At 38.4% G+C, this 23,970-nt stretch overlaps 1 protein-coding gene across 5 annotated transcripts in view; it reads left to right on the top strand.

The window, feature by feature from the left end:
* The window catches only part of Pds5a (PDS5 cohesin associated factor A), a 96,336-nt gene extending 74,866 nt beyond the window's left edge, over positions 1 to 21,470 (top strand). For 4 of the 5 annotated variants that reach the window (XM_057771291.1, XM_057771286.1, XM_057771287.1 and 1 more), the window contains 10 exons: positions 2,095 to 2,218; positions 2,431 to 2,635; positions 3,608 to 3,722; positions 4,882 to 5,014; positions 5,823 to 5,942; positions 8,637 to 8,699; positions 9,296 to 9,441; positions 10,385 to 10,493; positions 14,367 to 14,719; positions 19,004 to 21,470. In XM_057771291.1, the coding sequence (XP_057627274.1) occupies positions 2,095 to 2,218; positions 2,431 to 2,635; positions 3,608 to 3,722; positions 4,882 to 5,014; positions 5,823 to 5,942; positions 8,637 to 8,699; positions 9,296 to 9,441; positions 10,385 to 10,493; positions 14,367 to 14,719; positions 19,004 to 19,007 (1,372 nt within the window). In that variant the 3' untranslated portion in view covers positions 19,008 to 21,470. Of the gene's footprint in view, positions 1 to 2,094; positions 2,219 to 2,430; positions 2,636 to 3,607; positions 3,723 to 4,881; positions 5,015 to 5,822; positions 5,943 to 8,636; positions 8,700 to 9,295; positions 9,442 to 10,384; positions 10,494 to 14,366; positions 14,724 to 19,003 lie in introns of those variants that run through there. The other variant, XM_057771290.1, reaches the window with a different exon arrangement.
* The last annotated feature ends 2,500 nt before the right edge of the window (positions 21,471 to 23,970 follow it).

Genomic DNA, 23,970 nt, shown 5'->3' with positions numbered 1-23,970 from the left:
AGAATGTTAGCCTTTTTTCATCATTTCCGAAAACTGTGTCTGCTAATAGACTTATAATCATCTCAGTGTTAGTAAACATTCATATTTGGTGACTGATCAGTTATTTTTTGAATTTCTGCTCTTTGTTTAAATTTTTTATGTAATTTTATTTTTGAGACTTTTTTTTTAATGGCTTTGGAACCTGTCCTGGAATTCACTGTGTAGACCAAGCTGGCCCCAAACTCACAGATCTGCCTGTCTCTGCCTCCCAAATGCTGGGATTAAAGGGAAACCCCACCACCACACAGCTAAATTTCTACACTTTGTAACACTGTGAAAAGTGTAGCAAAGACAGATGACCCTGTAATGTCATTGAACAAGTGGAATGGCTCAAAGATAATAAAATGGCTTTTAATAGTGGCTCAAAAAAAAGGGGGGGGGGGTGAGTAGAAGCTTTCCAAGGAATGTTTATAGATGCAAAAGGGGGAAAATGGATAAATTAATTTCGACCTTTCAGTATAGTGAAATTAGTGTCTCTTTTTTGTTTCTTATTTGAGGAAATTGTCAGGTTCCTTATTTCTTTCAAATACTTGATATATCAAGGGCATCAACAAACATAACTCGTGATATTTACTTAAATTTACATGAGAGGACGGACACGGCTATTTTTTATTTCATGAATTCGGTATTTATTAAGTACTGTTGTGTAAAACTGCACCGGTTCTGCTCTGCACTCTACTCATTACGCACTATGGGAACTAGGCTGAAAATTTAAAGACACACACACACACAGACAGAGACAGACAGACAGATGGGGCCATGGGGACATCCTTGATAGAAGAATGCCCACTTTATTGTGCTCAGGGGCAGCTTATATAGGGCTCTGGCCACTCCCCAGCTCTCGGGATCTTTTAGCTGCAGACCCATCAGAGCAACTGCAGGCTGCTCAGAGCAGAGGAAAACAAGTTGTTCACAAGAAATTCAGTGTCTGTCTGGTGGTCCACAGTCCCCAACACTGTTGGATACTAGGTACTGCTGTATGTGTGGGTTTTTTTTTTTTAAGATAATGTTATTTCCTCCAAAAACTATATAATCTGCTCATGAAAGTGTTATATATGACAACTAGTTCGTTATATTATGTTTAATGCTTTGATAAATTGAAGCAATATGCAAAAATAAAATAAAGCCCAACTTTCTCATGGCGAGTAAGCCAACAGAAGGAGCTAGTTTGGCAGTAATGAAAACTTTGGCATACCTTTACAGTGTACTGAAATGCCTTGAAATGAGGTCTCTTAACTCATTGATACATAGGCACAATCCTCACCGGAGCTATATTAAATATTGACAGTTGACTTAGAAAAAAAAGTTTAACTATTTGGAAATCTAAACTAAGTAACATGATATAAATTTAAGTAATACCCTTTTCTCCATCGAATTGAAAATAAATATTTTTGTGTAGTGGGAATTAAGAAAATGGATTCTGTACTTATTCTCCTCTGAGTTGGTACCATCCTTGTAGAACTCTGAAACTTTTTATATCTTTCCTTTTAAACATGTTAATAGTGACACATCCACATTCATGAAACTTGATAAAATAACCATTAAATAAATATATATATTTATATATATATATAAAAACATAGTCTAATCTCTTGTCTTTTCCTTTGAAACATCTGGTACTTTATAATTGTCTGCCTATTTTACTTACAAACTGTGTGAGATTAATGTAGAGTCATAATTATGTGTATAAATATATGTGACAATAGATTTAAAGTGATGATTGGCTTCTATTTGGTTTGTTTAAATCAAGATTTCACAATTAATAGTGTAATTGACGAGGGATTCAGATTGTGACGAAATAGCTTTTCTTAGCATTCTAAGTAGTTTGTTTGATAGAATAAGAAGACTTGCTTTGTTGAATGAAAGTTTGAATGTAGACCATGGGTAGAAACCATAGTTAACTGGAGCTTTTCCTCTACGTTGAGTTCATAGCACAAACAAGTGCCTTTACATACATATTAAGTTACCTACTATCTGTCTCACACTCAAGAAACAATCAGAATTTTATGTGATAATGATGTTTATAGAAATGTTTATTTTTTTGTTTGTTTATAGTAAATCAGATATGTCTCGCTTGCGGTTAGCTGCTGGTAGTGCCATAATGAAGCTTGCTCAGGAACCTTGTTACCATGAAATTATTACCCCAGAACAGTTCCAGCTCTGTGCACTTGTTATTAATGTAAGTGGAAAACTTCTTTCTTGACTTCAAAGTTGTCCTTGTCTTCAAAGTTGAATGTGTTTACTTTGCTTTGAGTACAGACTCGTTTGATATGTGAATATGCATAATAAGATTATTGCTATTGTTCCATACTAATCATCATTTAAAGTGCATGCATGTATGTAAGCAAATTTTTACCCATCTTGTGTATCTTTGTTTTTGTGCTGATACAGGATGAGTGCTACCAAGTAAGGCAAATATTTGCCCAGAAGCTTCATAAAGCACTTGTGAAGTTACTGCTCCCTTTGGAGTATATGGCGATCTTTGCTTTGTGTGCCAAAGATCCTGTGAAGGAAAGAAGAGCACACGCACGCCAGTGTTTACTAAAGAACATCAGCATACGCAGGGAGTACATTAAACAGAACCCCATTGCTACCGGTATGTATATACTTGATAGTTGTCCTAGTCAGTGTTCTATTGCTGTGAGGAGACAACCATGACCATGGCAACACTTACAGAGGAAAACATTTAATTGGGTAGCTTACGTTTTCAGAGGTTTAGTCCATTATCATCGTGGTGGGACATGGTGACATGCTAGCAGACATTTTGCTGGAAGGAGCTGAGAGAGGAGTAGAAGGTACATCTCGATCCTGCAGACAAGAGGAATTGGGACATTGGACATAGCTTGAGCATATATGAGGCTTCAAAGTCTACTCCCACAGTGACACACTTCCTCCAAGAAGGGTTTTCCTCTTAATAATATCACTTCCTATAAGATTATGAGGGCCAATTACATGCAAACAACCACAGTAGTTCACAGTGTACATCAGATAGAGCACTCACATTTCCTTGTAGTTTATGCTAAAATGGTTAACTTTATAGAGTGTTGTCATTGTAGCTGTAGTATGTGTAGAAACTGAAATCTTGTATTGGAGTCATATTTAGCTTTAAATTGTTTGTGGTGGCAAGTACCTTTAATCCCAGCATTTTTGAGGGGCAGAGGCAGATGGACCTCTATGAGTTCAAGGCCAGCTTACTCTACAAAGCCAGATCTAGAACAGCCAGGGCTGTTAGATAGAGAAGCACTGTCTCAAGGGAGCTGGGGGGGTAGTCCTGGGAACTATATTTTCTTATGCAGTCGGCAGTGTGGTTTAATTTGTTCACATTACTCAGATATTAAAGTATGTGCTTTTTTCCCCCTGACTGTTCCAGTCATCTGCTATATAATTTGTTTATTTTTTGGCTTTGATTTCTTGTAGGATAAAAGTAAAAATATTACGGTGTCATCTGAACACACATTCCTTTCCGTTTGTAAATATCTGAGAAAAAAATAGAAGCAAATGGTTAGAATTCAAACAATGAAGGAATTTATAAAAGCTGTTTTCGTTAACCATGATTTTTTCATTTTAGAAAAATTATTATCACTACTGCCTGAGTATGTGGTTCCATATATGATTCACCTGCTAGCCCATGATCCTGATTTTACAAGATCACAAGATGTTGATCAACTTCGTGATATAAAAGAGTAAGTTGTGTGTTTCAGAAATTCCATGGGAATATCATGAATTTTTTTATAATTTATTTTAATTTTTTGTGTATTGGCATTTTGCCTGCGTGTATGTCTATGTTGGGGACTCTGGATCCCCAGGAACTGGAGTTACAGACAGTTGTGAGCTGCCATGTAAATGCTGGGAATTTAACCCTGGACCTCTGGAAGAGCAGCCAGTGCTGCTAACTGCTGAAGTCCAGCCCCTGAATTTTTCTTAATTTATTGTATATTTTTTAAAATGTTACTTTAGAATTATTTCCATTTAACCATCCTTTCCTTACTCTTTTTGTTTCCTATTTATAGATACTCATCTTTCTAAGTCCTGAAATAGATTAATAATTTATTTTAGATTTTATGCTTTAGTTTGGTAATTTATAAAGCTGTGATGAAAATTTCTCCTCATGGATTAAGAATTTATTTATTGGCTTGTATACCATTTTTCTTGGAATGTGCTAGTTGAGGGGGAGGGAGGGAGGGAGGTAGGGAAGGAGAGGGGAGAGAAAGAGAGAGAGGAGAGAGTGAACACTCTACCTACCTAAAATAATAATCATTAGGACTGGTGATGTGACTCAACTGGTCGTGTATGTTCCCTAGTATATATGAAGCTCTGGGTTAGAGCCCCAGCCACACATAGATCAAGCATGGGAGCATAATACCTAATCTTTCTTTTGTGGCATAGTGTGGCCTCAAACCAACTGTATAGTGAGAATACCTTGGCCTCCACTGCTCAGGTGTGTGCGACCACACCTAGTTTGTGTATTGCCAGAGAAAAATGTCATGGCTACATCCCCATCCCCTCATATAAAATGCTATCAAATTAATTCTACATTTTCAGTGGAATATAGCAGGTACTCTAATCTGTAAATCATTTTGGGAACTTGGTGAAAAACAAGCTCTGTCCACATATTTGCCAGTTCGCCAAGTGATGCTTGTGTTTTGTATGATTTGGGGTTCACTTGTCCTTGGAAAATACTCATATCCCATCATCACAGGTTTTGTATTAATGAGTGGGCAAGAGGAGAGAGCGGAAGTGATTTTAGGAGGCTCCGCTATAAACAGCTAAGCTTCTCTGTAAGATGGACTAATCCATTAAGCAAAAAAACCATTTGTTCTGTTCAACGTGTTTCCCACTTAGGTGCCTGTGGTTTATGCTTGAAGTCTTGATGACAAAGAATGAGAACAATAGTCATGCCTTCATGAAGAAAATGGCAGAGAACATTAAGCTAACCAGAGATGCCCAGTCTCCAGATGAGTCCAAGACGAACGAGGTAAGACAGATGTCAGGGAGTGAATATCTAAGGAAAATACATTAACCGACTTGCCTGATAGTTTAGATTTTTTGTTTTCTCCAGATAGGGTTTCTTTGTAGCTTTGGCCGTCCTGAAATTTGCTCTATAGACCACGTTTGCCTTGAATTCACAGAGATTCGCCTGCCTCTGCCTTCTTAGTACTGGAATTAAAGGCAAGTGCCACCATCACCAGGTTTGTTTTTTTGTTTTGTTTTGTGGTTTTTCTTTTTTTTGGATATTTTTAATGTATATGAGTAGGTTGCATGCATGAATATGTACCAAGTGTGTGCCTAGTGCCCATGGAGATCAGAAGAGGGACCAGGTCCCCTGGAACCAGAGTCATGGATTATTATGAGTTACTATGTAAGTGTTGATAGCCAAGTCCATGTCTACAGTAGCAACGCGTAGTATTAACTCTTGAGCCTTCTCTCCAGCCCTATTTTTGAGTTTTTTTAAATGCCTATACTCACAAAGTTTGTTTTTCTGGAAACCGTTAACATTGTACAAAAAAATAATAATAACCCTGAGGAGGGTACAAACTGATAAAATATACAGCAGTCTTGTGTTAGTAACTTCTTTCTAATGAGAGAAAGTGGATATGCTTTTGGTTTGCCTTCTTTACTGGGATTCTGAAGAATGCTGAGCAGAAACAGGAACTGTTCAAGGAGCAAGGGGTAACATGTCTTTCAACCTGAATTTATATATCTGATGGAATTGGTACTTGTGATTATTATGTAATCGTGGAAGTTATGTAATTGTCTTTGTTTTTTTTTTTTTAATTCTCTAGAAACTTTATACAGTTTGTGATGTGGCTCTGTGTGTTATAAATAGTAAAAGTGCTTTGTGCAATGCAGACTCGCCAAAGGATCCAGTCCTCCCAATGAAGTTCTTTACACAACCTGAAAAGGTAATTTTCTTCTTTTTCTTTTTCTTTCTTTCTTTCTTTCTTTCTTTCTTTCTTTCTTTCTTTCTTTCGTTCGTTCGTTCGTTCGTTCGTTCTTTCTTTCTTTCTTTCTTTTTTTTTTTTTTTTTTTTGATTTTCGAGACAGGGTTTCTCCGTAGCTTTTGGTTCCTGTCCTGGAACTAGCTCTTCTAGATTCTAGACCAGGCTGGCCTCGAACTCACAGAGATCCGCCTGCCTCTGCCTCCCGAGTGCTGGGATTAAAGGCCTGCGCCACCACCGCCCGGCTTCATTTTATTTTTCAATCACACTAAAGATAATTGAATTTTTATCATCAATTCCAGTGACGAATATTGTATAGTTTTAAGGGCAGATTTAACCAAAAAAAAAAAAAAAGGAGGAGGAGAAGAAAGAAAGAAAGAAAGAAAGAAAGAAAGAAAGAAAGAAAGAAAGAAAGAAAGCTGGAGAGATGGCTCAGTGGTTAAGAGCATTGCCTGCTCTACCAGAGGTCATGAGTTCAATTCCCAGCAACCACATGATGGCTGACAACCATCTGTAATGAGGTCTGGTGCCTTCTTCTGGCCTGCAGACATACACACAGACAGACTATTGAATACATACTAAATAAATAAATATATTTAAAAAAAAAAAAGAAAGAAAAAAAGAAGCCTATAAATTTATTGAGAAATGGAAGCTTGTTATTCTTCTCTAGGTAGTAGAGTCGTAATGAAGCTTTTTGCTACTGCTCAGTCGTGCATTCTGGGTATGACAAGAAGCTTTCAGGTTTTAAAATTATTTTATCCTATTTTATTAAAATAACTACTTGTGTGTTTTCTTTCATTGTATGTATATTTGTATTTTGAGCTTTACATTCAGGACTACAAAATGCTAGGCATAAAGCTCTACAGTGAGCTTCATTCTCACCTGTACAGAAGGGACAGCACTTGAAAGGCCGAGGCTGGAACATTAACTCAAGGCCAGAGGAATAATGGGTGGATAGATGGATGGATAGACACATAGAAGGCCAGGGGAAAGATGGATGCATAGATTGATAAGATATAAGATGATTGAATATTTGCCTAACATATTAAAGGCATGCTGTCATGCGCCTTGAACGTCAGCAAAGCAAGTTCCAGGACAGCCAAAGCAAAGAAAGCGAGACAGAGAGTCCTCATAGGTACATTTAAGCCCCTCATTCAGTTCTATCACAACTGCATGAAGGTACATTTCCTAAATATACAGTACTATATAAGGCCATTTTTGTCCATACATACAATGTTCTTTAAGTGTGTTTTTAAATGAAAATAGTAAGACATTCCTCTGCAGCCCTATGGGCCACCTCTGGTCCCGGTCGTCATCCCCCCTCCCCCCAGATTATGTCTTGCTATAACGCCCAAACTGATCTTGATCTTGTACTCCTAAGGGCAAATGATCTTCCTGCTTCTGCCTCCCAGGTGCTGGGATTAAAGGCGTGCGCCATCACCACCTGGCAAAATGATTTTGCCATTATATGGTTGCCAGGAATCAAACTTCTGACCTTTGGAAGGGCAGCCAATGCTCTTAACCACTGAGTTATCTCCCCAGCTCTTTGATTTAACTTTTTTATTGACTAATTGGTATCAATACTGTTAGGGAATGTTGTTTACTTATTTGTTTTGTAGTGTGTTTGTCTTTGTAATTTGAACATAGGTCTTACAGTTCTAATAATTCCTGCTTTTTGACCTGTTTCAGACTGGCTTTAAACTTGAGATCCTCTTGCCTCCACCTCCCAGTAACTGGGAATATAAGCATAATCACTTGTACCCAGCATATATTGTTTTTTTTGTTTGTTTGTTTGTTTGTTTTTTGTTTTTTTGCTTTTTTCGAGACAGGGTTTCTCTGTGGTTTTTGGAGCCTGTCCTGGAACTAGCTCTTGTAGACCAGGCTGGTCTCGAACTCACAGAGATCCGCCTGCCTCTGCCTCTCAAGTGCTGGGATTAAGGGCGTGCGCCACCACCGCCCGGCCCCAGCATATATTCTTAATATTAGAAGTTAAGGATAATCTAGGATAAGGCTGGCATGGTAGCAGGAGGATCAGGAACCCAGAAGCTGGGCTACATGAAACCGTTTTTAAAATTACGGTGATAACAAATACATATTGTCTACTTTATCAGCTGAAAAGTAGATTTTATACTATAGTAAGAGGTAGTGATAATACTTTAAACAATATGAAAAACTAGAAATACAGTTTATTTAAAATGGTGAAACTGATTTTCACAGGTACTGCATACACATGGTACGCTTACACAAATGCAGGCAAAACACTTATACACATAAAAATAAAAATGATCTTGCTGGCTGTGGTGGTGCTCGCCTTTGTTCCCACCACTGGAGGAAGGAACAGGAGGATCTCAGTGAGTTTGAGGCCAATCTGATTTACATAGTGAGTTCCAGGACAGCCAGGACTGCTTAAAGAAACCCTGTCTCAAAACAAAGAAACAGAAGTTTGAAATGTTCAAAGGTTGAGGATGTTATTCTATGGGAAAGTTTTCCTGGGTTCACTCAACAGTAGTTTTTACTACAAAGGGAGAAGATGCACCTCCTGCATTTATCCAGGAACAGCTACACAAGGACAGTTGCTGCTTGTAAAACAGATCCTGAAAATACTGTTTAGATGATAAACGTGTTCCATTTTGTTGTTTTGTTCTTTTTTCAAAATAGGATTTCTGCAATGACAAAAGTTATATTTCAGAAGAGACAAGAGTGCTTCTGTTAACAGGAAAGGTACTAACACATCTCCTTTTGGGAGCTTTGTTCAATATGTTTCTTGTGCCTTTTTGCTCCCAGATTATTAGGGATGCATAATGGGGTTTGTATAGCATCTGTGTTCTCAGATATTTTTCTGCAGTTAGCCACTATTCAAAATTATTGCTGTATACTCTTAGCTCTGGTGAAAAGCTTAAAACTGTTTAAAGTTCATAGTGAAGAATTTCATAAATAAAAATAAGTAGTAAGAAAGAAATAATTTGAAACACTGATACAGTAGATAGTCATGAAAATAGGGTGATGTAAGATTACATATTCAATTGTCTATTTCTACGGTAAATGCATCATTTATTTCCATGTGTTTTAGAAGCATGCATTTTGTTTAAATTAAGGAATAAGAGATAGTAAATATTACCTCATTATTAAGTGAGGATAATCCATATGTTTTTGCTTATTTTAAGAGAGCCAAACACGTTTTCTAGATTTATCATAATAATTTTCCAAGAGAATAACCACCCCTGGCTTAAACATTAAAACATATATCTTAGCTGTTTATAAAGTTTTAGGTATTTCTTTCTCTGAAGTGTTTTTGTTGTGTTGTTTTGCTTTTCCAGCCAAAGCCTACTGGAGTGCTAGGTACAGTAAACAAGCCTTTGTCAGCAACAGGAAGAAAGCCGTATGTTAGAAGCGCCGGCACAGAGACTGGAAGCAATATTAACGCCAATTCAGAGCTGAGTCCTTCAGCCGGAAGTCGTTCAAGGCAATTTATGTTTTTCTGAATACATTTTGTTCTCTTACTGCTTGGCTTACGTTTTAACTTATATCCAAGGCATTAGATCATAGGATGAGGTTCTGTGGAATATAAAATAATATTCATGTGTTTTAGGATTTTTTTTTAATGTTGAGACTCAACAGTGTACTGTATCTTTTCAGAAACAGGGTCTCACCGTGTAACTCTGTCTATACTGGAACTTGATGTGTAGACTAGGCTGGACTCTCACCTGCCTCTGCATCTGCTTCTCCGGTGCTGGAATTAGAGTTGTGTGCCACCACGCCCGGCTTACAAACAAAGCCTTGTTTTACACTATAGGTTGTATACTGCAAACTTGTGGCAAGCTTCTTACCTTAGCCTCCGTACTAGAATTGCAAACCTAAATACTAAGACTTTTAAGATTTTACTCTTACCTGAAATTTAAGACTAAAATAGTGTTTAAATCACATCACAGCACATTCAAAAATATAAATTCTGGAAGAGCTATGGTTTAAACCAATGGGGACTCAACCCCTCCCTGGCAAGTGGATTCATAGTAATACAGTCTATTAATAAGTAAAACTATTTTAATTCTGCTTTGAGGTAATGCTTAGAATGATTTCTTTTGGGGGGAATTTTTCTCCCCTGCGGAGACAGGATTTCTCCATGTAACAGTCCTGATTGTCCTGGAACTCGATTTGTACACCATGGTTTATGGCCTCGAACTCACTGAGATCCACTTGCCTCTGCCTCTTGAATGCTGGAATTAAAGGTGTGCGCCAACACTGCCCGGCTTAGAACAATTTCTTGACAATTTTTTTTTGTTGTTGTTGTTAGTTGATTATAGGCAGTGATTTATGTCTTTTGCTATGAATGTTAAATAAAACTGGTGTAATAAAGTAAATGAAAGACCTTTGTTAGTTTTTTGTTTGTTTGCCTGTTTTTCTACTAGGGAACAGAGTTCAGAGGCATCAGAAACTGGAGTTAGTGAAAATGAAGAGAATCCTGTGAGAATCATTTCTGTCACACCTGTAAAGAATATTGATACTGTAAAGAATAAGGTAAATGTTTCTACATTTGTTTGTAGTGCTGGGAGCTGAGGCATGCACAAGTTAGGGCTGGAGAGATGACTTAGCAATTAAATAATAATGATGTTTCAGAAGACCCAAGTTCAGTATCCTATCGACAACTCACAACTGTCTATAACTCCACCTCCAGAGGATCTGACACCTGACCTCCATAGGCACCAGGCATACATAGGATACGCAGGTGTACATGTGAGCAAGATATGCATAAAATAAAATTTAGAGTATGTAAACAAACAGTTTAACAAGTAGAGTTTTCCTTTAGAGATTTTTACTACACAAGGTTGTGGTAAGAAACTTATAGACAGCAGGTTAGTGCAATACCACAGTTTATATATGTGTTTAATTTCATACGCAACTGTGCTTTTGCTCTTTTAAAGTGATTCCTTCTATACCCATCCTCTTCGTTTTGTAGATGATTATTTATAGTAACACACTTTTCCACACTGCTATTCCAAACACTTTAAAAGAACAAATTTGAGAATTGGGTGGGGTGGGGTCTGATGAGGAGATGGATTCCCTGGGGCAGGAGTTGCATTTGGTTTTGAGCTGTTTGAGGTCAGGCGCTAGGAGCATAAGTCAGATCTGATTTTAATTCTGGCTCTGCCACTCACTGGCTTTCATGTTGATTGAGATTGCTTTACTTCTGTAACCTTCCATTCACTTGTAAAATGAAATTAGTTGCTTAGTAGGAATGGCTTGGAACAGAGCATGGTAATAAACAACACAGGAGCTCCTTCACTACCAAAATTCTTGGAATGAAACCACTAGATCTGCTTCTTATGGGATCCGTGTACAGAATTAAGTAAACTGGGCATAAAGAAACTCATAAGGTGCCTTACTGCTATAGACATTAGTCATATATGCTTACAGTAATCAGATGCATTCATAGGGCCTTGTAACTTCACTAGCCATTGTGCTCCTCCCTCCCTCTATATGTGTGTCTGTATTTTTGTATGTTATGCTAAATAGCAAATGCAAGTCGTGGTGCCTGCTCTGACTGATTTGAAATGGTAAACTAAACCTTTCCTTCTCCTTTTTACATTTTCAAAGAATGTTCTAAAGGGTACCTTGACGTGACTTGGTTGTACTTTCAAAAAAGTGTGACATGGTCAATTCTCTTAGGTCAATAAGGGTGATTTTTCCCTCAGTTCTGTCCTTTATTTCTCTAGTATAGGCACTATAAATATATAAGGGAATTTTTAAAAATGTTTTTATTATTTACTGTACATGTGTATATGTCTCTGCATATGTGCTTGTATCTGAGGATAGGGTCGTCCCCCAGAGCTGGAGTTACAAGCAACCTGATGTGGGTGCTGGGAATTGAACTCTGGTCCTCTGCAAGAACAATACATGTTCTTAACGACTGAGCCATCTCTCCAGACCTGGAATATTTTTTGGTGACCAATTTCTCATTAAAATTGATATATAAACCAATGTACTAGCCTGCATGAAAATTGTACATGCACATGTATATGCATTATTGTTATTTGTTTGTTTTGGTGAGGTGTTGTTTTGAGATCATGTCTTAATCTGTAGTCCAAACTGCCCTAGTACTCACCATTTAAACTCCTGAGTTCCTGGCCATCCTCCTGTCTCCACCTCCCAAGGACTAGGATTGTATATGCCCCTACCCGCAACGTGGATATGAATGTTTACAAATCAGTGTATTCGCTCTTGTTTTTTGTGTGGTAAATTGTAACATAAAGGATGAGAACTGTATGTATTCAGAGAACCAAAATTGCTTGGATTCAGGTGAGGGACAGTATTAGAACTGCCTCCCTCCACGTTTAGCTTTTTACTTGCTTTCCTTACATATGTATATGTATGTAATTCTCATAGTGAGTGTGACCTTATAGGTAGTTTGCTTTGTAGTACAGACTGACTTCAATTTGAAATCTTTCTGCCTTAGCCTCTCTAGTGTTGGGATTATTATACAATATTACCACCATGTTGGTTTGATTTCGGGCTTAGCCTAGTGATAGAGGACTTGACTATATATTTATATAAGGCCCTGAGTCACTCCAGTTAATACAGACATTGGCTGTGTGATTGGCACACCTTGTTTTCCCCCAGAATCTCCATGCTTCTTCAAAAGGATTTAAGCATATCCCTGTGGTGTTGCAGTCCATGAGGACTACTCTTGGAAGCACTGTGAGGAGCCCTCCTCTCAAGGGAAGACTTAAAGTCACACTAGCGCAGTGGGTGTGATGCTGACTTCTGGAATTTACTTCGTGATATTCCCCCTGTTGTTCCCATTCATTCTAGAAACATTTTTTCTGAGAAAATTGAAAACTGTTGAAAAGCTATTTTTTGCATGATGATCATTTTCTATTTGTTTTGGTTGGTTTTTGCTTTTTGTCTCCGTATATAATCCAGGCTTATCTGGTGTTTGCTTTGTGACCCGTGCTGGTCTCAAACTTGTAGCCAGTCCCTGCCCCAACTTCCTGCATATAGTGTGTGTCAAGCCTAGCTTTTCTTTTCTTTTCATTAATTGGAATTATATAGTTAAACTTATTCCTAAATGTCATCTGTGCGAAGGTCAATTTTATTCTGCCTGTCATTGTTTCTCCCAAAGCCCATTACACCTATTTGGATGAAATCGGTTTTATTACTTGTAACATTTTACCTGAGGTAATATTGAATTTTAAAACAATTTAGGAGAAGGTGAATTAATGATTGAATTCACATAAAAAAAGCGAATGGATTCGAGTTAGAACAAAACAGATTATTTGAGAGGCAACAGAATAAAGCCTTGTTGATTTATGAAAATATCCCTTCCATGAAAAGTGATACATATGGAGAATGTCCGTAGTAAAAAAGGAACTAACATGAAGGGAAAGCAAGTAGACTTTCTTTACCGCTTACTATTCTTTTGTGTCCATGTGTGTCACATGTGTGCAACTCCCAAGCAAGACAAAAGTGGGTATGGGGTTTCATAGAGCTGTCTCAGTCAGATTTGTCCTGACCGTTGGATACTCCGTCATCTACGTAACTTGTGCAGTAGCTCATCGTTGCAGTGAGTTCGAGAGTTCAGCACTTCCCCTCATCTTTCGTCCGTGTAGTCTTTCTGCCCCCTCTTCTGTGATGAGCACTGAACCTTGGTGTAATGGGGGCGAGAGTGAGAGTGTGTCCCATTTGATATCAACAAGTACTCATTTAGCATCTTATATCCCCACACAACTAAGGTAGCCTCCAGGCACACTCCTTATCCTCTGAAAGCTTACTTTTCTAATGGAATGAAGCAATTCATGAGAAACCCTGGCATCACAGCTCCTGTAAAATGGTTTCAGAGGGACTCTTGATCCAGCTCCAATCTCCAGGTCCCACATGGTAGGGGAGAGAACTGACTCCTGCAAGTGGTTCTCTGACCTCTGTTCATATGTTGTGGGATGCAGTATGCACACGCAAAATAGATAATAAAATGTAATAATGGGTACTTTCAGGGAGCTGGAAAGATGAGTCAGTGGTAAATAGCCTTTGGTGCATGACTAAGACTCGAGCTTGGCTCCCAGTACCCGTGTAATGATCCAGGTGTGGTTTCATATAGACCTGTGACCCCACCCCCACCCCCGCCCAAGTGAGCCAGGAAGGACAGTAGGATTCTTGGAATTCGCCATCTACCAATCAAGCCAAACATCACAAGCTCCACATTTAGGGAGCAACCTGGAATAAGGCTAACTAAACATTGAAGAGGAAGACACACAGTGTACTTCACACACATAAATTGGATTCACATGCACACAAAATTAAAAACTGAATTTATTTTTTTAAAATTTATAATCTTTTCTAATATGCTCAGGTATTTAAGGAATTGGTGTTTACAAATTTGTTTTTGTGCTCTTTTAGGAAATTAATTCTGATCAGCCTACCCAAGGCAACATCAGCAGTGACCGAGGAAAGAAGAGAATTGTAGCAGCAGCTGGTGCTGAGAATATCCAACAAAAACCAGATGAGATAGTAGATGAGTCAGGACCTCCTGCGCCTTCCAAACCTAGAAGAGGACGTCGCCCCAAATCGGAATCTCAGGGCAATGCAACCAAAAATGATGATCTAAATAAACCCACTAGCAAGGGAAGGAAGAGAGCTGCAGGCAGCCAGGAGAGCCCTGGGGGTCTGGAAGCGAGTAATGCCAAAGCGCCCAAGCTACAAGATGGAGCCAAAAAGGCAACACCAGCAGAGAGACAAATTGATTTACAAAGGTAATGTCACTCATTCTCACCATGTGAAGGACCAGGGAAAGTGTTAACAAAGTATTCAGAGTAGGAAAGAACATGCTTCCCCTCGTTGGGGAAATAAAACACATTTTCATTAATTGTATTGTTACAGAAAATATATAAAAACTGAAAGTGATGGTGCCTCTGTAATCTCAGCCCTGTGAGTGATGGTAGCCTCTGTAATCTCAGCCCTGTGAGGCAGAAAGTGATGGTAGCCTCTGTAATCTCAGCCCTGTGAGGCAGAAAGAAGAGCTAATGAGTTCAACAACCTGGGCTATGAAGCAAGGTCTTGTCTCAAAAGAGGGAAAGAGATCAAAAATTAGTTTTTTAAATTACTACTTTGAAGAGAATAACATTCTGAACATAATGGATAAGCCTTTAGGGCATTATGCTAAATTAAATAAACCAGTTTCTAAAGGACATGATGATTCAGGAGTGTTTTTTGTATTTTTTATTTTGCTTGTTTAAAGCCTGACAAGCCTTGAACTTTGGCAGTCCTGCCACCTTAACCTCTTGAATGCTGGGGTTGCAAGTGTGAACCTCTGTTCCTGCAGCTGGGGATTAGCAGCCCCTGTGAGGTTTCTGCCATAGTGGCTCTTGCAGACCGAGGAGACAGACCTTATGTTGATGAAGTTTCAGTGGAGGGCTCCGGGAATGCCCTAAAATTGGATGATTAGGGCTACTGTACTATAATGTGAATATACAAAACTCCACTGTGTTCTGAAAATAGTTTGTTACATAGAAATCTAAGGTGATTTTATTCTCTGAAATGCTGGGGAGTGGAATCATTTTAGATTTTGAATTTAATGGCATTTGCATGTATATAATAATACCTAAGAGATAGAAACCAATTCTAACACAAAATTCACAGTTTTTCTTATTTTGCCTGTGTGTGTTTGGTTTTTCAATACAGCCTTGGCTATCCTGGAGCTCACTTTGTAGACCAAGCTGGCCTCAACTTCACCTTCCACTGCCTCCCGAGTGTTGGGTTTAAACATGTGCGCCACCACTGCCGGACGTGTTTCTTTGTTTTGAGACACAGTCTCACTGTAGACCAAGCTGGCCTGGAGCTGACTTTGTAGATTATTGCTTAACTCTAGGCAGCTTAGGCCTCTCAGGTGCTGGTATTGTAGACATGAGCTACTGGACCTTACTTCTTATATGTTTATACACAAATCCTAAAAACTCCGAGCTGAGAATGTATCTCAGTTGATAAAGTGTTTGCATGTCATGGATGATGTCCTAGGCTTCATTCCCAGTACCATCGAAACTTGGGTGTGGCGGATTAAAAGTTTAAGGTCACACTTGCCTGGTTTGAGACCAGTCTGGGCTACATGAATAAGACTAATGAGTGGGCTGGAGAGATGGCTCAGAGGTTAAGAGCATTGCCTGCTCTTCCAAAGGTCCTGAGTTCAATTCCCAGCAACCACATGGTGGCTGACAACCATCTGTAATGGGGTCTGGTGCCCTCTTCTGGCCTGTAGGCATACACACAGACAGAATATTGTATACATAATAAATAAATAAATAAATAAATAAATAAATAAATAAATAAATAAATATTTTAAAAAAAGGCTGAGTAAATAATAAAAAGGTAGCTTCATGGAATATTTTTAGTGCATATATATTCTTGATGACATTCTATCACTTGATCATGTGTGTAATTTATCATCAGTATTTTGTAGCGTTTCATATTCTTTGTTTTCGGATTAGGGTTGTGTAAACCCTTAGAGTAGCTAATGCTAATACAGTAATGCTTGGTGCTGAGCTGAAGGTGTGCGCTCATGCATTGGAGCTCAGCAAGCTCTCCAGAGCATGAGAGCCTTCCCTCCCTTTGCTTATTTGAATGATGAAGGTATGATTAAACAGCAAGCACAGTGCTGAAATCCTCAGATACTGTACTTTAAAGATAAAGTTGTCTGGATTCTGCTGCTCTTTGTGCTTGTGGACGTTTATTTGCAAGGTGTCCATTTGCAGCTCGTTTGTGTGATCCTTCTTGTGAAGATGAATATGTCACCATAGTTTTAATAACTGTTAGGTAAATATCAAGAATTTAACATAATCACATTTTAAACTAGACGAACTTCCTTCAGAGCACATGCAGAGAAAAGCCCCCACTTTAAGTTTTAGTGAAAAGAAATAAAGGAAAGATCAATAGTTTTGGAAATTGGAAAACTTAGAGTAGTTGGAACACTCAACAAGAAGAAACAAACCATGGTGAAAGTTGGTTAGATTTACCTGTAAAGCAGTGGTCATGACCCCTTTGCCAAACAGCAGCTAACTGTTTAGAATTAACAACAAACTAATTTTATGGTTGGGAGTCAATTCAACATGAGGAACTGTATTAATTGGTTGTAGCATTAGGAAGGTTGAGAACCACTGTTGTAAAGGGGACGCGACATGCTTGTGTGTCTGTGTGTATTAGAAAAAGTTGTCTCGAGTATATGTGGTCAGCCATATAGTAAGGAAGTGTGGCCATTGCTTTAAATAAATCATCATTTTCACCTTAGTAGCCTGTTAACACTGATGGCTGCAGATGTATTTCTTTTTTAAATTAGTCATTTTAAAATCTTTCATCCTGTAAGCATTCAGGACCCTATTATTTCTCCCTTTCTTGTTCCCTATCCCCTTTATTTATCTTATTGGAACTGGTCTCAACAGCTCAACTTTTGTGTTGGGTCTGAGATTTGTTGCTTGAAGAATGATGTTTTCCTATATAGTTCAGTCTGATAAAACCAAAAATAAAGGCCAGTGGTGGTGATGCACACCTTTAATCCTATACCTGGTGTAGAGGCATGGTGGAAGCCTAAGTTGAAGGCCAGCTACTGCTCCAACTTTTTATTTTAAAAAAATTTAGAAACAACGGACTGTCAAAGATAACTCAACCTATAAAAGCACTGGCCACCAAGTCAGACTCTAGTGGAAGCAGAACTGACTGTAATATTAGGACCTGGCCCTGACATATTCCACAGCAAACGTAATAGACTTTTAGATTTTTTCTTTCTTTCTTTTTTTTTTTTTTATGTGTATGGTTTTACCTGTATGTATGTATGTGAGGGCATTATATCTCTGGAACTGGAGTTACATACAGTTGTGAACTGCCATGTAGGTGCTAGGAATTGAACCTGGGTCCTCTGGAAGAACAACCAGTGTTCTTATACACTGAGCCATCTCTCCAGTCTCTATAATAAACTTAAAGATAATAAAATAAAAGACCAGCACAAACAAAAAATACTAGTCAATATTACTGATTCTTAATGTTCTGCTCATACTGAAGGCTTCCATGACAAAGAAGCTATTAATAAAACAGTGGTGGTGACTAGTGTCCATCTTGGTTGGTCCCCAGCATCACATTAGCTAGGCATGGCCACACATGCAGTGGTTCTCCCAGATGGAGGCAGAGCATCAGAAGGTGAAAGTCATCTTGGCTATGAATGGATTTTGAGGCCATCCTGGTCTATGTGAGAACCTGTCTAACAAATAGGCAAGACAGTGGGCAAACAGTCTTCAAACTTACAACGTATGGGAGATTTAAATGTTAGAGAGGTATGATAGTGGATGATAGCTTTCTTTGGGTCCGTGTCTGCCTGGCATACTAAGTGTGGGATCTTGGGAATTTTAGGATCTTGGAATTCTGGTCTTGCAGAAGGATTTACTGGTTTGCTTTGCAGTGAGAAGATGACATAAGCTCCTGCCATACAACTGTTTTATTGGTTTACAGGGTTGTCAGATATTACCCCAGGTCAAGCTTCAGCCTCCTGAATTTGCAGATTATAGGCCTGTGGCTATAGCTTATGTATTAAGTTTTATATAAATATACTTTCAGTAAAAAGTAAATTTCTTTTTAGTCTTTGGTTTGGTTGGTTGGTTTTGTTTTTCTAGGTTTGTTACCAAGTTATTTTTGTTTGTACAGCCCAAAAATCAAGACTTGCTTCACTGTTTATAAATTTGCTGTCCAATTTATAGTTATAGATTTTCTCTTATAATTTCATTTTTAAAAGGATTAATTAAAAACCTGCAGTTCTTCAAGATGACTGGCTTAGCATTTGTAAACAAATAAGTGCTGGCCACAGCACTTGTCAGCTGCGCAGACTTGTGTGTTGGCATTGTGTTTTTCTTTAGCTCTGACTTGTTCCCTAAAACTAGTGAAATTCCAGCTCTGAAAAGAAGTTCTAGTTCACAACTTTAGACTGAAAGTATGAAGCACAGCAGATGTTCTGTGGGCTCGTCCTTCCATGGGTTCTAACTTTGTGTTCTTCTGTTCCTAAGGTAAAAAGAGAACATACTTATACAGGGAGAAAATGAAGGCCAAACAGAAGCAGATTCCAGGTTCTGTAAAAACTTGGATTCAAATGTCCCCAGACAGAAAATGAAGCTCACTTCAAATACACACTCTCTGCCTTGAGAACTGAAAGAAGCTAGCCTTCCTTTTCCACAGCCACAGTCCTCTGGTGGGCGTGTACAGCAGAGACTAGAGAGAGGCTGAAAGTCTCCCTTCTCCCCTCCCCAGACTTTTCCTGGGAAAAGTCAATAATTAAGCAAATTGCTTAACTCTTGGTTCCAGTTCCTGTATATCTGGAGCTTAAAGGCATAATAACCATTGTTTCCATGCTGCAGTTGTCATGAAAGAGTGGAGATGTCCTTACACTGACACTGAGAGCGTCCATCCTCACCACAGGAAAGCAGGTGTCTACTGAACTGAGTCCTTACGGAGATCAGATGGCATTTTCTTTGTGTTCCTTTTGGAAACTTATGTATTATTCTTTCTGCCTGTCTACTTTTCTGCAAAAATGAGATGTACAGATTTCTGTTCCCTGCTATGAAAAGTAATATCGTGGCAATTTTATAAATGTTGCTTTCTGGTTTTTATCAGAATGAGAAAATAATTAAAATTATTATTGATTTGCAAGTCGTAAACACTTCATATTATGATTTGTCCTGTTTTAGTTTAATATAATTTGCAATAAATGTACATATTGTTTCATAAGGAATATCACTTTTAAATGGTTTTGCTCCTATGATTATGTTGGAATATTGGGATTTTTAAAGGAGTAAAGACTGTCCTGGATTTGGTTTTATAATTTTTGTCACCAGATTTTTATTATTAATGTAAAAAAAAGAGGTTTTTTTTCCCCTTTTGTTTTGTCTTTGTTTTTCCTTTGTGATAGAAGTAGATGGACACTGGCAGCTTTGTAAGAAAACAGAGCTGCAGGGTTGCTGTCAGCTTTCAGTTCCCTGCTGTTAGGAAATAAGCCTTTTATTTTTGTCTGATAATTTGGGCTCAATTTTTAACTTTAATTTACAGACAGCTGTTACATCAATATTCTGTTCCTTGGCATTCATTGTTCAGCATAGATAATGTGTGCACCATTTGTGTACACATATTCATATTTCATTTTTGCATAAAATAAATGCTTCTAGATGTCCTATGGAAGTCTTCAATCTTTTTATCATGCTTTCATCTCTTAGGAGTTTTTATGTGAAAGGGCTAAAGTCAGAGAAGCAAAGGAAATGATTCCAGTCACCTCTCAGTTACCTGTGTAAACAGAGGTAATTCTTCAAGGGAGCAATTTTGTAGTCATAAACATAAGAATAACAAAGGCATCTGCAAGAATGGTTGAGGAAAAACTTGAAATTAACTTTTTCTGATCCCTCAGAGTTTTTGCCTGTCTCTACTGTCCCCACTCAGATTGTGCCCAAAGCCCTAGCAGAATGTGCTACTATATTTGCATTATGACTTGGTCTTGATGGGATATATAAAATCATTGAAGTGTCAAAATTTCTCCAGAATGAAATTCATAGATAATATGTCACTTAGGTTCTCATAGATAATTGAGAGTGGGCTATAAATTGACTGGGTGAAAGTTGGCTTTTTTCTATTAAGTATTGTAGCTCTTTTACGTGTACATGTTTGGTGTCAGAAGATGCTAGAGAACAGTGGATACCAATGACAACATTTCTTGAAAGGGCATAAAAGCCCTCTTCTTCCTGCTGCCTCTCCATGACCTTTTAGAAAAAACAAAACATTGCCTCCAGTACGCTGACAGAGTATCTATGCATACGGATCAGTAAGGTCCCTCAATCAATCAGTGCTATATTCTATTTAGAAGAAATCTGAAGTTCAGACAACTTGATTCTTAGGGCCACCGATTAGTCACAAGGTGCAAGAAGGGAAGATTCCTGGGTGTTTAGTATTTTAACAGCACAGCAGAACTGTCCACATTCATTATGGTTCTCTGGACTTCTGCAGCAGGACAGTTATTTTCAGGGTCTGCTCCTCATGGGTGTGTAAGCATGAGGACTAGATCTCTGGCTTGAAGGGAGAGGAGAGAAAACTCTTCAAGGATTAATCCCGAGGGACTCGATTACTGGAAATGTGTCAGGTTTTCTTTGAAAAAGAAAATGTAAAATATCCTAGGAATTTGGTATTTACATCTCAGAGAAATACAACACAAAAGTGCAGACTTATATTTGAGAATTACTGTTAACCCTTTGTGTCTAGTTTGAAGCTTCTTGTATTTGTCTAAAACTACAAGCCAGACTTTTGTATCCTTTGATAAAAGTGTGTATAATGTAAAGTAGTTTTGCATATCCCTGTGCTGCACATGGGCTGGGTTTTTAGAATTTTTTTAAAGACTTTAAGCAGAACCATGTAATTTGTGTAAATGACAAGTGTAAAATCCTTCCATAAAATGCTTACAAATATGCACTGTTTCAAATAAAACCAAGAAATGCAGCATTATATAGGAGTGTGGGAACCTGAATATCCATGCGCCCTGTGTCAAAGGTCGATGAGACATGGTTGCTCACTTCCCATTCAAGCCTCTGATGGAGCTTATAGTGACTGAAGAAGAAAATGCTGGACAATCATTTCTGAAGGATCTTTGGAAATTTTTCTAATGTGTTCTTTAAGCTAAGAACGTAAGAAGGAATGATCTTTGTTCCCTCCTGTTGTGTGGTAAATGTGTCACAAATGGTGGTTTAATAATGGAGAGTGAGCAGATCACGTAAGGACAGAGTAGGAGATGGACAGAATGGGAGGTGGGTCAGGCCATCAGAATAGCTTTACATTTCACCTGTATCTGATCCTCCCCATATTTAACCCTTGATATTCATAGATTCTATAACTTTATCAAACAAAGAACTAAGGTGAAGGATATTTTCTTGGCGGTGTACCTGTGCTGTACTTCTGGCCATTGTTCCACAAACAGTACAGTATCATTTAGCAATTTAACAAAAATGTTATGGTATTTAGTGTATCATTTAGTAATGCCACCTGGTGCAAGGGCAATATCTGTGGCATAGGATAGACATAGTTGTGTATGCCTTTAATCCCAGGATGATCTCCTGAGTTCCAGGCGAGCCATGGCTATCATAAAAAGAAGAGGAAGGTAGTTGGGAACTGATGTGATAGTAAAGTCATATATAGTATGAGAAGGAACACGCAGCTTATTCTCTATTTGGTTAAAAACCATTTTGTGCAACCATTTGTTGTCTTAAGAAATAATATAACAGCTATATGGAAGATAAGCAGTAGAAGCTAGAGTAGAGATATACGTGTCTCTAGACAGATATCCCTGAGACAAAGGGATAGGGACAGCAGTGTGAGCAGCAGGAGGTGGTCCACTTTTATTTAATGCAGGATCTCATGTATCTTGGACTGTTACTGGCTAGCTATATATCCAACAATAACCTTTAACTTCATGGATCCTCCTACCTTCCAGCCCTTTCCCTGGGGTTATAGGTCTGCACCACCACACGGCACTGCAGTGGAAGCCTAGCTACTTTTAAGCCAAACAGAGTTTAATGAGATGAGACCTTGTCATGACAAACTCCTGAGAGCCCTACACAGTTTTTCCGCAGAGTAAAGATTGTGGTAAATGTGCAAATAAGTGTTATTAAATCATTGGACTATATGCTCATTTTTATCCAATTTTATTGAAGTATAATTAAATATGTATGCAGTAAATTACATACTGTATATTAGTAGATGAATTTCTCAGTAAATCTTAAAAGCACATAAACGTAGATAACACATTTTTTGGGACTCATACATGTTAGACATACTAATTCTCTCTGTCCCTGAGCTACGCCCTAGCCTTCACACATCTCAACACCAAGCTCACATTTATTCTTTAGAGGTATATTGGAAACCATCTGCTTATGCTGTGGTCTGGTTGCATTCATTGATTAAAAGTGCCATGTTTTTTCTTTTCGTTCTGTTTTGTTTTTCCTTTTTTTTTTTTTTTTTTTTTAGATCAGGTTTCTCTGCTTAGTTCTGAATGTCCTGGAACTCACTTTGTAGACCAGGCTGGCCTTGATCTCCCAGAGATTTGCCTGTGGCCAGCTGGACTTAATTAAAAGCATTATTTTTTTTTTTTAAGAAAGTTTATTCCCTTAGTAATGTGTGTCCCACTCCTGGCTTCAGTTTTCATTGGTTTCCTTACACTTCAAATAAGATTTTTTTTTTTTGCATGTTTTCTATAATTGTAACCTCTTTGGTTTTCTGTTCTTCATAAATAGAATAATTTCTACTGCCAGTTCTTGCAAGCCTAGTGTAGTGCTGTACCTGGTAACTACGTGATAGCTCTTCTTTTCCTCTACCATGTGGAGTACTCTGGTCCTGCCCCAAACTAGAGGGCAGCACTTGGCTGCTGGACAGCTACCATTGTAGTCCTGTCTACCTTCCTCTCAGAAGCAATAGCCTTCCTTTACATAGTTTCCCCACTTGGGTGGATTTATTGCTTATGTTCCTCAAAATCCCAATGAAAGGCAAGATTGAGACCTTGAATATATGGAAATACCCTACACTGGTACTCCAGCTGGGAATGGAACCGCTAGTTAGAAATGCTTTGTAGGGCCTGGAGCGATGACTCAGCAGTTAAGAGCACTGGCTGCTCTGGCTACTTTTCCAGACGTCCTGAGTTCAATTCCCAGCAACACAATTGGCAGCTCACAACTGTTAACTCCAGTTCCAGGGGTTCTGACATCCCTACGCCAATTCACATAAAAAAAAATCCTTTGGAATTAAGAGAGCCACTGTGAGCCATCTTGAATCCTAGCACTCTGGACAAGACTGAATCTGAGGCCAGCCAGAGCTGTTTCTCAATGGCAATGAGGTGCTCTGGATTGAGACTGGGAGTTTCCATAGACAAGAAATGGTGTTTCATTTTCAGATTTCCCGAATTCCAATTTGTTTTTTGGTTGTTGCTAATTACTGTGAGACAAAATGTGCC

The sequence above is a fragment of the Chionomys nivalis genome, chromosome 6 (assembly GCF_950005125.1).
Source record: "Chionomys nivalis chromosome 6, mChiNiv1.1, whole genome shotgun sequence".
Taxonomy (NCBI): Eukaryota; Metazoa; Chordata; class Mammalia; order Rodentia; family Cricetidae; genus Chionomys; species Chionomys nivalis.
Note: the sequence above shows the minus strand (reverse complement) of the source record. Positions and strands in the feature narration are given on the sequence as shown.